The 19802-nt window shown below is 31.7% G+C and overlaps 1 protein-coding gene across 3 annotated transcripts in view; it reads left to right on the top strand.

Moving 5' to 3' along the window:
- The window catches only part of LOC140451977 (ELAV-like protein 3), a 119933-nt gene extending 105289 nt beyond the window's left edge, over nucleotides 1–14644 (top strand). For all 3 annotated transcript variants that reach the window (XM_072545974.1, XM_072545973.1, XM_072545975.1), the window contains exon 7: nucleotides 234–14644. In XM_072545974.1, coding sequence (XP_072402075.1) covers nucleotides 234–558 — 325 coding nt within the window. In that variant the 3' untranslated portion in view covers nucleotides 559–14644. The remainder of the gene's footprint in view (nucleotides 1–233) is intronic.
- Nucleotides 14645–19802: the final 5158 nt, after the last annotated feature.

Raw genomic sequence — 19802 nt, forward strand, 5'->3', positions numbered from 1 at the left:
TGATAGTTGTTTTGAGGATCAGATTATCCTTATTTCATCCAGTCAAAACCATATGCCATTTTTTAGTATTAATAGTCAATCGAAAGTATTTCTTTTTGTTTTAGGTAGTTCTATTATAAAACATTCTAAGTTGTTATTTTTACAGTAATAACAATCTAGTAGTTCCACTTTATGAAATTTTCAAAATATCTGTATTCTCGATTATAAAGTAGACATAATTTATGTATTTTTAGGTACTCTCCGCTGGCTGGAGACCTGTTGGCAAATTCGATGTTGCCTGGAAACGCAATGAATGGCTCTGGTTGGTGCATTTTTGTTTATAATCTAGCACCTGAGACGGAAGAAAACGTTCTCTGGCAATTGTTTGGCCCATTCGGCGCAGTGCAGAGTGTCAAAGTGATCAGGGATCTCCAAACAAACAAATGTAAAGGTTTTGGATTCGTCACAATGACTAACTACGACGAGGCTGTAGTCGCCATTCAATCCCTAAATGGGTACACATTAGGCAATCGCGTATTGCAAGTCAGTTTTAAGACAAACAAGAGTAAAACCACCTAGAGCCAGGAGAAACCCTTGACACCAGCGCGTTCGATGCACTCTGCCTCTCCTTAATTTATTTATTTATTTGCGGTGATTGTGCCGCTATATTTTAGGCAATTGGCAACCACGGGGTGTGAATAGGGTGCAACGGACTCGGGGGTGCCCCTGCCAGCCAGAAGCGCACCTCCCTCTAATTTAAATATTTATAGTACTTAAAATACGAAGCTAGTCAGAAAGGCATGCGCGTTTCCTATAGCAAACATTTATATAGTCTGATGTTTTGTATTAGTCATTGATATAGTGCCATCGCAATTTACTTTTTGTTTTAACATTTGTTGCCTGATCACCCGTTTTAAATATTTTTCAACTTTTAGGGACGACCCTAATGTTTCATGTTAACGTATTGTTAATAGATGTTTTACTTAGATAAATATCTTCCTTCCAGTCTTTTCACTTATAGCACACTTTACTGTTAACGTAGGTTAAGTGTAGTGAGTGTTGGATAATTCAACATTAAAGATTCATGTAACAATTTTCTCTATGAATCATGTGTGATAGAAATGTTCATGGCGCCACAGTTTACATTAAATAGACTAGTCGCCTGTTTATATTATGACAATTTTACTTCACTAAAAAGCAATTGTAATCCAAAGAAGATACCTTAGAACATTCGGGATATCGACTGTGACTGATAGCTTTATATATAGTTAACGTATTGTTGACCATATGACACAAAGTATTTAAGCAGCCATCATATACAAGTAATTTAGAGAACATTTATTATTTGCTAATAACAAAGATTTATTAAACATATTACGTTTTAGCAAACACGTATGTACAGAAATATGGTTAAATAATCTCGAAATTATTTGTGTATACAGTATGCCAGTTGCTTGGGAGCAAACTGGGAATGCCACGTGGCCAGTGAACCAGTAGCCTACATCTACTGTTCATTCATAGGACTGTACCAATCGCAAGAAGTTTATTTTATTTATTAACAAAGAAATCATATTTTATTTTATATTTATAGGATTATTATTTATATATAGTAAATTGTTTATTTATTTTAATTAATTTCGTATTATAATAGCTTGTTGGTGTGCTATGATTGAATAGAATTAAAGGAAGCCTTGTTAAACCGTTGAAATGAAATTTGAAAGACTATTTGATGTTTCGAATAATGATTATAATTGTTAAAGTAGAAATCTCCGGTGCCCTAAACTGGGATAGGAGGGTGGTTTAGGTTAAAGAAAAGTGGAAAAGTATTTGAACTGGAGAAGGATAATGATGATAGAATGAAAGGTAAAGGAGCGTTTATTCGAATAGAAATATGAACCAAAGATTCATAGGTCTATTAGTATTTACAAAGTACTATTTATTATTTTATAATAAGTTCAATGTCTTTAAGTAGATAATTTATGTATTTGTATGTAGTATTTTTGTGTAATGATTGATTTATCCAAGCTAGTCGCTCGCAACGGCGCAACAGCAAAAATTAAGTGTTGGTAAATACGTTTTGTGCCGTTGCGTACCTGTATTTGTATTAAAAGAGAGTTAGGGGTGATAAGGACGCCATCTCGCCTTGTGATAGTGTACTTTACTAGGTAGATGCTTGTGGAACTGACTGATCGTGACTAACGATTTAAAAAATGGTGACCGCCCTTGCCACTCAAGACTCTCCTTATCCTCATTTGTGTGTTGTGTTTAGTTTCCAGTTTTCTAAAATTGGCTTTTCTTATAGTTGAGTGGTTTTGCTCGAAACGCCTTCAATGTTCGATGGCAATACTAGTAAGACCACAACTCCTTATCTAATTTGTCTCTCACTCAATTATTTAATTTCATTTTTATTTTTTAATTGGAATCTCATTAATTTTCTTTCACGCACCGAGTCTAACAGCTCCTATCCAATTATTTTTAGTTGTTACCTAATTTATTAGTTTGATTTATTAATATATCGACTTATTTATTTTAATTTAATGTTTATTTTTTTGTGAATACAAATTAAAATTTATTTATATTTTACTTTTATTTACACTTTTCTTTTTTCCTTTACTCTCTGTTGTGTCTTGCAGTATTTGCGAATGTTAATCTAAAGATTTGCACAAATGGCGTGCTTGCCGATATACAAGATTTCTCAAATTCTACGTACAAAACAAAAAAACTTTTTGCCAAAGAAAAACTTTAAAGTAATTTTCTGCCGTAAAAGTAAATATAAATATTCGCCACTTTTCGGAAGTATTGAATGAAGGAATTGGGGACATCTTGTGTATATTTAAGGCTGTGGTTTATTGCTGCAAGCGCGGCCAATACCTTCCCACCAAACTAACCAACCACTTCCCATATTTACTTTATTTTTTTTATAATACTCATACCTTGACGATTGAGATTAATATGAGTATATTAATAGAAATTCTAGAAATATAAGCCAGACTGGCTGAAAGGAAAACAATATGAGATTTATTTGTCTGTCAATGTCTGACGATATTATCTAGTCCCTATCCTAGCTTGAAATCTGATGTCGACAACATTCCAAACGACAAAGTTTAACAAAAAATCCTAAATTCTGAAATCTTATATCAGATATTACAAACTGAAAAGGTACCCCCACAATGTACAGGGTTCCAGATTCCAGAAACAACTTGTGAATAGTCATCAATTATTTGGCAAGTAAATCCTATAAACCATTTTACATGGCTATGGGGGAAATACAATATTATTGCCATCATATTTGTTCAGTCAACATTTTGGGGTGCAGTTTCTTTTTCTAGGATATGGTCTAATCGAGTACCTATAAATAATAAGCGTACCTAACGCACACCCGCCACATAGTGCAGATTGTGAACTGTATATAGAAGTTACAAATCGTAATAGGAAAAATAAATACAATTTTATAGTTGAAATCTTGATAGCTTTAAAGTGGCGGTGCTTTTCTACATTTTAATGTGATTATGACATTAGTATCAGCACTTTCGCCTTCAATTTTGACTTGTTCACCCGCCAACCAAAATACAATAGAATTAAACAACATTCAAATTGAAAAACTTTAGAAATGTACCCCTCCATTGTAATATACACATCCCGTACCACATGTAAAAATAACAATTTAATTAAAAAACATTAAGTGCGTATAAATTTAGGAATCATGCGTGAATGTTAACATGGCTTAATTTAATTCGGATAACTATCAAAATCAAACTGTAAATAACCCATTTTAAATTATAGTATGGAAAGGAAGTCACTTAGATGTATACAGCAAGCCCATACTTGTTAACAAAGATCAAAGATTTTTAACAAAAATCAATTTTCTGAACTATTTAACGTTACAAATTTATCTTTATTTCATTTTTTTAAACTATGTGTATTTCTATTTAAAAGAGAATGGCTTACACGTTTAAGAACATGAAATTTATTTGTCTTATGTTTGTCATTAAGCATTAAGGTGGTCCATAAACAAAGTTAAATCAAGAAAAATTTTGTGTGCAGTTTTAAAAATTATTATGGAATGAATGAAGGTTGTTTGACAGAATGTAAAGTGCATTTATGCTGTCTTTTGTTTAAAAAGTGTGGTTTAGTCCAAATCTATATGTTTGGACGCAAGAGTTCATTCGCACATAAAACTATTTTACTTCTTAAAACACAAGCATTTATTCAATAACTTTGAAATTTTATCGACCTAAAAGTTTCCAATTACTGAGGATTAAGCTATAAATCTTGTAATTGTCGTACCATGAAAACTGACCAAATAGAAAATAATGACAAAAATGCCAAATTTAATTTCCTCAACTGCGAGGAAGAACTGTGTAAGTAACATCAAAGTCACTGTGACTTATTCTAACTACACATACTTCTCGTAAATTACAAACGTCCATTTGAAACAATGAAATAAATTATGGAACTATGTTCAGAAGAGAAGTTGATACAACAACAAATGTTTAGAATTAATTTTACATTCCCAAGTTCATGTGTGTAGAGGATAAAACACTAAATATCTTTGTTTGTAATGGAGCTCAATCTTGTTGATTATTTGCTTAAATCAGAAAGATGGTTTTTGTATCTTAAACAGTTTTTTTAAGAAAACTGTAAATGAGAACTGTTAACTTCATAATGACTAAGAGATGAGTGTATCATAAGTCGAGTTTTTAGAACACATGACTTAATTCAAGAAGATATTGATCTGTACTGTTTAATTCTATTGTGTTATCTTTTAAATGTTATCAAAATCAAGCAGTAGGTATCTCCGCGTGTGATTCACTGTAAGAAAAAGCTGTGATCTTAAATTAATTTGAAGGTAAAATGATCTATGTAAGTTAGATTTATGAAGAAAGTGAGAACTGCGTACCCGAGTGCAGCTAAAATGGACATATCGAACAAAGAGAGCAGACGTTATATACACAGATTTGTCCCTGCTTGTGATTTTCATCACAAGTTTCAATTAAAGCTCCTTCTCGGAGGAAATCCAATATATTATCATTCCATTTACGGCATTTATTTATCTTGCAAATACAACTTTTTAATAATTAACAAAACCTATATAAATAGTTTTAAACAGTCACTTTAGTTCATATTCTATGGGAAGAATTTCGATTAGTAAATTATTCTGAAAAGAAAAAACTATACAAACTATAAAATTTCACCAGCTATTCCCCCAGCCCCCAAAAATCTGTTATAAACAGTTGACCAAATGTGCCTTAATTCTAATGTGACGGTAATAGGTTGTAAATGTTTGGAATTTCTTTTTTCCAGGAACAAAATCAGTCCATTGTTCTTTAAAGAGGTACGTAACTTCAGAAAATCTTATCAAATTTGTATCATGATCGAGAGTGAGATGTTTGTTTTGGTTTTCTCATGTTTTAGTTGTTCATTGCTGCTGCTACTAATTGCAGGTGTTGAGTTTAGTTGGTTCATGTCGCAACATCGCATCATTTTAACGAAATATGAGCACAACAGTGGACAACTCAAGTCAACAGAGCTCTAAGAAAAAGAGTTCCTTGTATAAAACGAGGATACTAATAGAAGCTTTAAGCTTTGCCCTGGAATTGTCTCCTTTAGACAGCGTAGTGTTCAAATATATCAGCCCACGCTGGTTACACTGGCAGGAAGGCCATTTTTATTATTAAGAACATAGAGAATTTCATATCAATTAGAAGTTACAAAATTTAACAAACCTGAATTGATAGAAAATGAATTGTAAAACACAAAGTAAATACCTGAATACCTATTACAATTTTATAGATAAGATTCCAAAAAAATAATTCGAAAGGTAACCAAATTGAACCATATTTACGTGAGTGTCAAGAGTTAGGAGGATAACATAAAAATATATCATTTTTGAGTACCTACATATATATTTATATGATCATGTGTACCAAAATATTAAGAGAAAAAGTTGTATATGCAAGATTAACATAAAATAAAGTTTAAATGCCCGGCGTAAAATTTGCAGCTACTTGCCGTCCTCATCGGTAAAATGATTACAAATATAAATTGTCACTATTTAGTGAAAACATTCACTCGCATCAGTTGTCATTCTACAAGACAACAATTGCTGTTAAAAATAATTAGAAAGAATGATATTTGCAAGATAGTGAGAAAAGTCATTACACCATTGTTGGAATTCAGTGCGACAGCCAAAATGATTGTAAGATAGACACTATATTAAACTATTTCTCCCTAACGTTTAAAAGGGGCATGTACAGACGAAAAACTATCAATATTGCTTTTTCAGTTTCAGTTAGGTGTTAAAGTTAGTGATTAGGATAAACGGCATTTACCGTGTGTCGTCGTGTATAGATTCCATGTTAATTGTGTAAAGACACCTTTAAGATTCTATATGTCTATAGAAGAAATAAAATCAATGAAGGCGGTAGGGAGCTGCATACATAGAAGCGTGGAAATTTGACAAATCTCTGACAAAGAGAAAGGCGGTACACACGCGGCCGCCAAAGCCGTGTAACGCGCAATTTTATAAGCCGTACGGGTCAATAATGTACAATCTAAGCACAAATCTACTAGCTAGTTAGGTGATGTTATATTGGTTATTCTGGCCTAAATTGAAACTCTTGTAGACTAATACCATATACAGAACAACGATATTATTCAAATGATATATCTCTGTCAATACTTATTTACCATTCTTAGCTTCTATTTATATATGTGCATCTGTATGTATGTATATGTACCTAGTATATACATTACCTGATTTCAAAAGCATTCCTTTGGAATTTTTGATTTATTGACACTATTACCCTTATTTTAGATCACTACTTAGGTATTTATAAACACTAGTGCTTTGTTCTTAATACTAATCGTGTATTTTATTATTAATGTCACAAAACAAATTTGGTATAAACACTTATTATAACGGAATATTATCTCCGTCAACAAATACCAAAATATTCAACTTTGTTTCTTTGTATGTATTTTACAAGATTAATCACAAGTTTTTAATATTAATAAGCAATTTTGTACGATAGTTATTATCAATTTATAATTCATACAGGGCAGCGCAGAAGTTCTGGCCTCGTAGAATTGTACAAATGCGGCAATAGATATAGTTTGTGGATTTTGTAAAGAAATATTGTAAAAAAACATTTTCTATTATAGGTATCAGATGTTCAAGCAGCATGTAACATAAATATTTTATTTAAAATTTAACATACTATACATATAATTTTGTGTGGTATGTCAAGTAAAATGTTATGTTTATATGGAATTAGGCCACAATTGATTGTTGAAATCGTTTAAAAAAAGATTATTTTTAACCAACAAGTTGTTAGTAGGTTATGTTTGTTCAAATTGATGATTTTTGACCTTGATCTTATAGGCAATAGCCTGCCTTTTGGTTAAAAAATTTGAAAGTGGTGTTTTTACCAACGGAATATCAAATTCTGACTGTTTTATCTGTTTTTTGTATTGTCTATCTATGTAATGTGTGTTTACGTATTCACAAGGTGATTTTATAGATGCAATTCTTTGATCTTTCTTGTGTGCTGTTGGGTTTGGTTTGGACAGGATAGATCTCAGTGTATTGATTGTTTTGAATGTTGTACTTATTTCCTATCCTTTTCAATTTTTCTGATAAGCTCTTTAGATATAGTATTGTTGTTATCTTTGAATCCCTTTTTGTGAGTGTTTCTGGATTGCCTATAATGTTTTGTTGTGTACTTTTTTCAATATTGTTTATAAATGACAGTGGGTAGTCATTTTTGTCAAAACCTTCGTTAGCAGGTTTTGTCGTCATGAAATGCATTTTCATTAGATCAGTTGTTTTAAGATCTAACATATATAATTATTTCTTTGATGTTTACGTTGTGTTTTGAGTGGTAATTTAAATATCTGTTGGTGTGGGTTGGTTTTCTCTAAACTTTGGTTGCATATTATGTATCCTTTTTTGTGATTAACACATTCAGAAAAGGAATTTATGGTGAATTTGATTGAGTCTTCTTTACTATTGATGTCCATTAGAAATTTATTCAATGCTTCTGGTCCGTGGGGCCAAATGGAGATCACATTATCTACATATCTCCATCATATTGTAGGTCGTTTGTATACAATATTTTGTTCGAAATCCTCCATGAATATATCTGCTAGTAATGGAGTTAAGGATGAGCCCATGGCTAATCCGAAATTTTGCTTATAGAAATCATCTAATCATGTGACTTAATCCCATGTATACATAATTATACTCTTATTAAATTATATTCATCTTATCACCTATTATTGAAGTTTCCTCTTAAATGGAAAATATTTATTAAGAACATTTGAAACTGTATTGGACGTTCGCCAAACCCCGTACATCATATGTTATTCCATATTTAAACAAACTGTGATGCCAGAATCCTCGCCCCTATATATACATTTTGATTAGTTTAGATATCCTCTTAAAAACAGTTGCACTTGACTTTTTATTTAAATTAATTACAAAAGTATGTTTTAAATAATTTCCCAAGAAATGCGAAAATTGCAAATCAAATGAATAGATCTATTACAGTTGTTCTTTAGCATATCGATTTCTAAAAAAATTGTTAAGTGTAGGTCAACAGAACTAAGTTCCTTAAACGAGAAATATGGAAAGTTGTAGTTATATCGAATGATTAAACTTCAATCTATATTTTTTAAAGTCCAATCAAAGTATTATTACCATTTTTTTTAATTAAAAACGAGTTTAATATGATTGAATTTGATTCAAATTAATCTGAATAGCACAAAAAATTGCAATATAAGATTTAAAACAATATAACGACCACTTTAACATAATAAAGTATACCCTGTAAGTCACTCTAGTTCTGACAGTTACGGGAAATAAAATGAAGAGACGTTTTTTACATCTCACGAACTTGAGAACAAAAATAAGTAAATTGATTAGTAGAAGCATTGAATGAACGGGAAGAGAAAACGTAAAATCATTTTCATAATGTTGGATTTCTCCTTCCTTTTACTGCCTATAATCAGGAGTAGTACAGGGGCGCACCAAGAAATATTTATAGCGACGATTGTATCAACTTTCAAGATCCTGATAAAAATACTAACTAAAATAATTTAAATCAGATATCTTGACTATATATTGTTGAGGAGATGTGTTTAAAAAAGCACTAAAATAAGAATATTAGTTGAATTTGATTTAAACAAATATGGTATTAAAGAGGGAAAACGATACAATATTAGCAATAATATTAATAATAATAAATTTATTTGAAAAAATTTAAGTGCCTACTGAAAATACTACACATCTTTTCATTCAGACTGAACGTAACATCGAAAAAATCAAACATAGTATATTTTGATCATCAACACCACAATAACCATGCATATGATATATATATTAACAGTTATTAGAAATGAAATACTTATTTATATCAGTAAACTTATGGTTACTCAAAAGATAGTGAAAATGAAACTCAGGGAATACTAAAAGTTGAATAAGAGTTAAACTTATTAAAAACGAATCAAAATTTTTGTGCTATTTAGAACAATTATATAAAATCTGTGTTTTTGCTTATCAATTAAGGATTATAAAAAGTATTATTTTTAAAATGACAGGGATAACATAACGAACAATAAGATACGCTTTACAAAATGGATGCAATGTAGGTAGTATAGAATAAAAATCTTTAAAAAGATCTAATCTACGAAGTAGTATAGATCTCTGATAACTTTCCAAGGATTATGGTGCTATGTAGTTATCTAGAATGGATGTTAAAAGTCTTCCTAATACTCACCAGCCTCATTTAGTCGCTTCTGAGGATTACAACTTATAATAATAACACCTGTAAATGTTAGAATGTGTCCATTAAAATACAGTTATCGTAACAAATATTTGATTCGACTTTAAAGAAGTATTAAGATTAAATGTAGGCAAATTTGCAACTTTTCCTTTAGTCACGTGTAAAATAAAAAATTATTCAGTTTAGAAATGTCAGCGCCTATTTCTATGCAAATATTACTAAAGTGAATGTAGCTATTGGCGGTATTTTCTCAGTCCACGTCATTTTACCTGATCAGGTTAAATAAAGTTCAGATTCTTTCTTAAAATAATTATAAAGTTCCTAAAAGTGTGTTTTGTAGATAATATATATAAATATATTAGAAAGCTCAACATTGAGAAAGGATTTATGCAGATATATGTCTAGAAATGGGCGAATATATTAGATGACGTTATCTCAGGATTTATATAATATCGAAATATACAGCATTCGGTGGACATTAAGAATGAAACACCATACATATATTTGTTTGTTTGACCTTTTGTTTAAGATTCTCGATAGATTATAAATATACATGTATGGCAAAATTGCATATATGTCGTACCCTATATCTACATACGGAATTACTCTTGTGTGTTGTGTAGATCTTCTAGAATAAGTGTAATATAGTACATTACATATTCCAATTGGTTATTTTGTCTAAATGTGTAGCTGTTATGTTGAGGAGAGTCCCGGCATAGTCTTTTTTTATGTCAGTGCTCTCAGCTCAACTAGTCAGTAAAACTGACATATACGATACCCCCTTAACGAAGAGGGGTATATAGCTCAAACATTGTTGTGACGAGATGCATTCCATTATTAAAGAATACCGATTGATATAAATATATATATATATATAATATACATATTATATATACTCATGCCTATTATATTCTATCTGTTTTGATAAATTGTGGTTATTAATTATTACAAATAAAATCGAGTGCAAAAGTTATATGTACAGAGGTTAAATATTAGGAAATACAGTACCTCATAACTGTAATCCATGCAATAACTTATTATAAGGAAGTTCTAATTACAATATACTTTAGCTTTAGTAGTATATAAGAAAAGCGAGGTTTGTATGATCTCTTTTGCCGTTTGACGGCCGGTAGACCCGTTCGGGGCGGCTCTAAGGCTCGTCTTCCTCCTCGTGCCAATCACACAACCACATTTTTAGCTATCTATTAACCAAAACAAATCCAATCACTTGAATCAACTTCCCATATTTTGCTTTGCCATTTTATCCACTTCTCTCAATATATGAAAATCATAACTTAGTGTCACAACGATAGCTCTTTTGAAATCACACTGGAAATTGAGACAAATTTGTAAATTTCTTTAAAGAATGACTTTTATCCGCCATAAAAAGACGAAATACTGCGTATTCCGGTGATATATTCAGAAAGTTATTCGTTACTTCCTATCTATGTTGGTGTTTAATTACAAAAACTCTAACAGAATGTGGAAAATAGACACTATGATGTACTATCGTTCAATGGGTACATGATTTGTTTTGTATTTGTAATTTTATCTTACTGGATATCAAGATTAATCATTTTTCTAAACGACCATCTTAACAAATACGTCCAAAAATACTGTTTATCAGCAGTTAAAAATGATAAAGAAGACCAATGCACAAGGTTCGTTTAAATATCAGTGAAAATATCGGTAAGATAAAGAGGAAAAAAGTTAGCTTGTTATGAAAATTACACTGTGGGTTTTATTTATGTCTGTCATAATTTAAATTAAGAACGAAGTAATTAACATTAAATTAAGATAGTCACCCAAAGTATATCAAGTATTGATATAATAAGAAAATTACACGTTGTACGGGCAAATTTCTTATTATAATTAATATAACTACATACAGTGTGGAAACCTCTTATGAAATATAATTATTTTTGGCGCAATGATAAGATTACATTACATTAAAATAAATGCTGAAAATATTCGCCTAATTGTTGGCAAACCTCAGTCTTTTATAAAATTCCTCCCTAACTTCATTCAAAGTTTCAGGTGAAAGATTCCTTAACATATTTATTCCTTTCAATGCTAGTTGCACATACTCTTGAGATAACCCGACCGAAAAAAGCCAACGGTGTATTTTCTGGTGATCCAGCTGGCCACTCATTATTACCTATTCATGAAGTGTTGCCCCGTCTTGTTAAAACCAAACATTTTCGTTGACTCCGATTTGCTGTATTTGGATGTTTGTCAAAACAGGAACACCTTCGTCTCTCCTCATACTCGAATATTTTTTAACTGTCAAATTTTCTTCTATAAAAACTGGATCAGTATGGTCAACTATGAAAATAGCCCAAAAGTCAGTAGTGTCACAAATTCAACTATTGTGAAAGTTGACTCATTTGAAAAGATAATCGTTCCCAAAGCTATTTCATTTCTCTGCAGCTTATTCATTAATCTTTCAGTTAAATTTAGGAATAATAGTACTCTTATTAAAATAAATAACAATATTTGATGCTTTCTTGTTTGTTTGTTGTTTCAGTTCGTCGATGTCAGCTGATTAAGAAGCTTTCGAAAATATATAGATTATAAAGGGTGTTCCATTGAAAAAAGTGATATAAATTTTTTGTTAAAACAACGTACAAGTAAGAGTACTAAGCATTTATTAAAATTTTCTATAATAGGTCCAAAAATCATATTACACAATTGGTTTCCACACTGTATATACCGGATAAATTAATGATAAATAAACTTTCTAGAAAATTGATAAAATCGATTCAAATTTAAAATATGTACACAAATACCACACTGTACATACAGTTCTAGAGGAGATCAGAAAAATGAAGACTTTGGTAATGAAGGTATAATTATATAAGTGGGTTAAATAAAACCCACCTGCATATTTATAAACTTTAATACAGAGAGTTAAGCAATATAAATACCAAATCATTAGCTTTAATATGAGGTTATTTAGACCAAAGAGAATGTTTTTGGAAAATATCTGGCAAAGCAAAATAACTTTTAAATTCATAATAACATAATAAAAAAAATTATTCGGTATCATTTTTTTGATACATCTTATTATGAATATTATGAATAACTTAAAATAAGAAGCAATCTCAGATATTTAAAACATTTGCCTTAGAACCAGCAACACCAGTAAATGTTGATAGTAATAATAGAATTAAATGTACCTTTATTATATAAAGTTCTTTCACTGGATGACTTCTGAAATTTATGTGAAATGACTTAAGAAATTGCCAAATGAGGAACTGCAAAAAGCATGTAGGTTAACGTTTTCATTATAGACACCTCATTGTCATATTTACTTAAGTTGCTCAGAAATCATCCAAACAATAACATATTAAGTAATTCCAATAATATTGATAGTGCAATAAATATTAAGAAGTATTATGGAGAGTCTCAGGTTTCCAAGATAGTTCATTCATTACAAAGTTAACAGATAAGAAGCAGCATTGTCAGTAATTTCAATAATTGGTGTTTTTTTAAAGTTTCATATAGCTAGGTAGATAGATATTGTAATTTTGATGTCCATAGTAAGCATACCTGTGTTTAATTACGTGAATATCGTGTAAAATTTCCGTAATATTGTCCTGTGAAAAGCACGTTCGTTTTCTGAGTTGTGTCTTGATATTAGAAACAGTCAGTATTAACGGAAGTTATACAAAGAGATTGGATTTGTGTTAGTAATTAGAACGGAAGAAACGGGTAAAATAGTTAAATAAGGAGCGAGGAGGAGATAGATGACATATCAACCGAACCACCGCATCAATAACTTTTACTTGAAGAGTTTTGGTCGGTGTATAACATAACCCCGCTGTTAATCGAAACCATTCCCAACCCTGTGCAATCTTAACGTAAATAGATGCACCAAATTTTATCCGATATGCCTTTAGATATATTGAAAATTTACACATACTTTAGTTCTTTGCCCAAAAGTCACTATGAAATCCTTATTATTTCGCAGAATGTTGAGCGATGACGGCTTAACTATTTTTGATACTAAATAACTAAGGGTCATGTTGGAAACGAGTGAGAAGCACAGGTTTAGGTTTGGCGTAGTGACTATGGATGGAACTGGACTGATTCACTCATTTCCGATAATATATTATGGATAATTAATGTGTTATATGATAATAAGAAAAACGCGACACGTTCTAACCGTACAGTGTTGTCACTTCCGTACTGAAAATTTACTGGACGAAAGTAACAGCCATACTGAGTTTTAACTCTTTTATTCTGTTTAAGTTCTACATGTATATACATATATATGTGTATATATATGCTTGTGTTAGTTATAAATACATTTAATCTTGAATCTGTTATTTGTACTTTCTTGCTTATTGTCCAGTGTCACATGCGCATTTATGTGTATTATTGTCATTTGGTGGTTATTTGTATCTTAATATTATATCTATTTATTCTATACTTGTATAAGTACCTATTGACATTAGTATTAGTTGAGTCGTTTAGAAATTTGTGTAGTGTACGGGACCGCGATCGCATACTAATATCAAAATAATGAAGTGGTATTACTTTTACCCATTGAGGTCATTCATCGGATGGATAATGTTTAAGAGTTCGGTTCAAGTTCGTGTAAAGGGTTTATTTACTAGTAAAGGGCTGTGTAAAGCTGGGAACCAGGTCGGATACGGATAGTACTTAGAACAAAACTAAGTTATTAAGTACACTGGACACTAGCAAATACTAAAAGGGGATGCGGCTGCAATAAATTTACATTGCGAGTTGTACAGAGGTCGACTACATTAATTTACACACAAAGCAATTGTGTATTTCAGGCTAGAAGTCAGTGTTATGCAATATTTGTACTTTTCCATGTTGACAAAATTCAGTACAATAAAGTATAAAAGCTGTGTTTTATTATTTATTCATCCTACCGTTCCCTCATACCAAATTATCGATATTTTATCTCCTGTACCAATAGTCGGCAATCTGCGGCTTTTTGAGCGACCCGCTAAAGCATACATATAATTTTAGGAAAATCCCACAAACTTAAAACAAGCAATTATGTGAATTGTCAATCCAATACTGGCAACGATGGCCAGCCATTTCCTGATGGCTTAGCAATATATATATCCGGAACAGTATGGCCCGTAAATTTACAATGGCAATACAATCGGGTAACAATGGATGACAAAATGATACTCGTCGCAGCGGCTTATGTTGTGTTAAAAAAAATTAAACAAAACAAAAAGATTGTGGATTCGACCTTACTTAAACAGTCATGAAACTTTGGATAACATAAGTCTATAGCTAAAGTCACACTGAGATTGCAGTACGATTAAGATATCGTCACCTGAATGTAGAACTAGGTATCTCAAAATTTTTATATTTCGAGATTTACAATATTATTTCAAATGGCATGTAGCGTTCAGTACAAAAAGTAGGTACCTTAATATAATAGGTAAGAGCCATCTGCTAGACGACGATGTAAATGTCTGTTTACGAAGTTTATGCAACCTCCGTATAGCCCGACTGTTTTGGAAGAAGTGGCTATCTAGACTTACCTAGTTTAAACATACCAAATTTGTGTATTCAAAATATTTACTAGTACATGTTTAAGACGTTAAGGCATAATAATTGCGTTTTATGAGTAAAGATGATTTCTAGAGAAGAAAAGATGGTGCAGTTAGCACGTGAAGTTGAATCTGAAGCGGAAGGTAAGTGTGGTTTGAGTTAATTTTTACGTAAAATGGGTTAAATGGAAATGATAGGTTATGTATTTATTTGTGAGGTAAATCTGGATTTGTTCTTCCCACAATGCTTTAAATAAACTACAAAACTTCAAGTTTCAAATAAAAAAGAATCGTATTTAATACCCTTAAAGATAATTTATTTTTAAAACGTGGTTTATTATAACCTCAATAATAAATAAATCGTTCATACATAGATCTGGCTGTAAAAAATTTTTATTTGGCTATTTTTTGGTATAAAGACTTATTTCCAAATAATTCTGACACAAGCGATTTTTCTGGAGACGAATCAGAGTATTTTCCTAGCAGCCGTTCAGACCTCATACATCAAGTGCCAATGTAAAATTGGCAGGGATGGAAGAACGACCAACAGAAACCGATAAACCTCGACGAAAAAAAACGCAACCAACAGTTGGCCAAGAAATATCCGAAACAAAGAAGACTTGAAAGTCAGTTAAAGGAGTAGTTAAAGCGGCTGTTCAAATGAAACCTCCCTTCAGGGAATCGTGTAGGCTTAAATGTTTTATGATACTCGAAAATTAGAGACTTACTATTTTAAATCTTATTATAAACTAGCGGACTACGTACGTCAGCGAGATTTTATAAATGCCAACACGGAGAAGACAGTTAAAAAATCAAAGACGACGCAACAAGAGTCCAGAAGGCAATACTGAATTAACTACTTCATACCTATTAATGGAGGAAAAAATAAGGTATGTAAATCGGTGTTTTTTAAAGACTTTGGGAATTAATAAAGGTATTGTGGACATAGCTATACAGACAAGATCGAAGCAAAATATAGCTGCCTGTGATGGCCGAGGAAAAGGAAAAAACTTTACTTTAGATCCTGTTTTTTTAACCGATGAAATTAAAGCACATATTCAAAGTTTTCCATATGTACCATCACATTATTGTAGAGCTAACACTGAAAGAAAATATTTGGATCCTTCATTAAACCTTGTAACCATGTATCGTATGTACAGTAAATGGTGTGAAGAAACACAAAAGCCAAAGGCAAAACTATCTGTTTATCGAAATCTATTCAAAGACAGTTTTAATCTAGGTTTTCACAGACCGCGAAAAGATCAATTTCGCATATGTGTAGCTTAGTACAGCCGATGCACACGAAAATTGGTCAAAACATTCTTACATATTTCGAAATTAATTGCTGAACATAACAAACCATTTACGAATGTAGAGTTTATTAAAAAATGTATTTTGGCTGCTGTTAACGAATTTGTCGAAAAAAAATTTAAGTTTGAAGATGCTAGTTTGTCTGCACGTCGATAGTTCGACTTGCAACTTGATAACTACAGGAATTTCATTTTTCTTGTGGATATAAAAAAAAATTCTTCACAATTTGAGTATTTTTCACACGCACTTGATGAAAGCAACGATATACGTAGCACCGCTCAATTGTTAAATTTTATCCGTGGAATTAATAAACAATTTTGTGTAACACAAGAACTTGTTGCATTAAAAAGCCTCCATAAAAATAGAAGTTACTAGAGGTGAAGATATATTTTTGCAACTATTAAATGTTTTTAATATGTACCACATATCTCAAGTGGGAAAAATTAAAAAATGTGACAACTGACGGTGCAAGGAACATGATGGGTCATAATACTGATTTGGTAGGTATGATTAATAAAAAATTGAAAGAATTAAATATTACACAGCCCCCTCTACAACTTCATTGTATTATCCATCAACATGCACTTTGCGCAAACGTTATAAATTTCAAAAATGTTATGAATATTGTAGTAAAGTCCATCAATTATATTCGCAAAACCGGTATGAACCGTAGGGTTTTATTTTTAAGAATCTGCCTTATTGTAAAGATTTGGTCCGTTGTTGATTTATTGGGTAGGAAGCCAGACCGATATCCTCCCACTATTAGTTTGACGTAGGGAAGCATTTTTTGTACAAGACAGTACTTTATATGCATTATTGAGTAGAGTGATGCCTCTATAATTATCACACACCACCATTATCCAATAGGACGTCCTTCACGTCCCTCAGACGTCAGCTTTAGCACTAAGGACATAATTTGGACATCAATGTTTGGTCAAAAATGTCGCAATGCCAAACGTCCAACAGAGGTCCCATAGAAACATAATATGGACGATCAGCATCCACCCTGACAGATGAGTTTTTGTTTTAAACATTATAATTTATGTTGTTAAATGTTTAGTCGGCCTAAATTTGAGTTTTAGGGGTGAAAATAACCTCATTATTTAGATGCTATAAATAACGTATTTATTTAGGTTTACTAATAGTGGGAGGATATCAGACAGTCCACTAATTGAATTAAAATATAAACAGAGAGGCAATACGGTTACAAAAGAAACAACAAAATGTAATCCAGGGGGTAATCAAGTAAAAACTTTTTACTCCAAATGCTTAAACAGTTCTTTTAAAGATACAGGACTGCTGATTACACCGGAAATTAAATTATCCACCGTAAAGAGAAAGCCAGCTTTAAATAGTAAAACCCATCAAGTTACCAAAGATTTCTTAACACCAATACCAAAATTTAATAATTAAATCATAGTTGTCAAAAGAGCAACGAGCAGTATGACAAATAAAATCAAGTAATGAATAATCTTGGTATTGTTTTCTTTGTGACATCTGCAGTAAAGAAGATATACGCTTGTACATAGTGTGCTATTGTTATATTCACGAGGCCTGTGTAGGACTGACTAAAGATGAATAAGAAAAGTTTACTGGCCCTCACTGTTCTTAAGTTATATTTTTCAGAAATGTTTGTTACGTTTATACTATTTAATTGCCTTTAGTTTTTTAGAAAAATGTGTTACTGTTAGCTGTAGTTCTGCAGTGCCTAATATTGACACGGGTGGCAATAATAGGAGATCTATAATCCTAATATTGGCATTGGCAACGTCAATAAAAAAGTATTCTTTATTTAGTTTTTTGATATAATTAAAATATATTGTTAAAGAAAATAATTTTCTTTACTACTGCTCAAATTTGTTTTCATTTATTAATAAAAGTGTAGGATTTATTTAGGACCAAACGGTAAGGTGGCCATATTTGGCTCACTTACCTTACAAACATTAATGTCAAACGTCAATAAACTTTATTTTAACCTTCAATTGTGGCTTATTCCCATTAAAATCTTAATTGCTTTAAAATGCCACAAGAAAATAGCTTCAGAACAATAGATACGATCTAGATAAGATAAGCGAGTGTTCCAAAAATGTCGTCAGCCTCACAGCGGCCACCTCACTTTCGGAGTACGGTACGTGCGACAGTCTACTGCGCACAAGTAGGAGAGAGTGGTTTTAGTTGGTAGGCAGGTTAATAGATACCTAAATATTTGACACTGCTATCTTTAGTACTTTAAATTAAACTAAAACCCAAATTTTAGGGACTCAAAATGGAGGTAGCATAAAAAAATTTTGAAACTCCCCACAGGCAAATTCTCGGTGCGCCACTGGATCAATTGAAGGTTTTAACTATGTTTTAGGAGAGACCAAAATAATTATCGAAGATATCGATTGCAACCCTTCATTTCCACAAATTAATATTAGTCCTCGAACTAAAAAGCGTTTATTTGACTACGAGGGAAAAGATGAGGCTCAAAAAAACCCATATGACCAGTTTTTTCTTTGGTATATTGGACACCACCATATCAAAATGTTCGAACTAATAAAGCAACATGATACATTGTTTAATTTTATCAACCACCTGTCTAATTTCCTTAAAAGGGATAAAGCAATTCAGTCTGCAAAATGTAAATCTCTTAAAAAAATCGGTTGCCTGTAAAGTCGGTTTTACGGGCGAAAATTTTACGTGACAACGTCTTTTTCTCGGTAGAATATTTATTGATATGAATATTATTAAATTGCACAATAGGAACAAGGAATTGAATGAAAATAAGAATTACACAAATTTTAACTATAGAATTATATTTTGTTTACTAAAACATTGTACATGTAAACTTAAACTTAACTAATTTCTATTTGAGTGATTTTATTGAGGATAGGACGATGATAGGAGAAATATGAAATGAAAGGAAGTGTTTCTGCTGTAATGTGTCTTGAACGCCAAGAACGCTCGAGAAAGACAGAGACACAAGCACGGAAGCACGCACCGATTCAACGCGCCTAATTCTCTAGTGCTGCGCGCGCAGCGGACCGATCATGTTTGAGTGGGAGAGAGACGCAAGGCATTCGCCGGTCCGGCGGGCCTCTCTCTCGTTCGGTGACTCACTGTAACAGACGTGAGCGGGCGTTACACTTTTTCATGAATGACTCCGAGCCACAACCTAATTTAAGACGTTGTCACGTCAAAA

Source organism: Diabrotica undecimpunctata, chromosome 10 (assembly GCF_040954645.1).
Source record: "Diabrotica undecimpunctata isolate CICGRU chromosome 10, icDiaUnde3, whole genome shotgun sequence".
Classification (NCBI taxonomy): domain Eukaryota; kingdom Metazoa; phylum Arthropoda; class Insecta; order Coleoptera; family Chrysomelidae; genus Diabrotica; species Diabrotica undecimpunctata.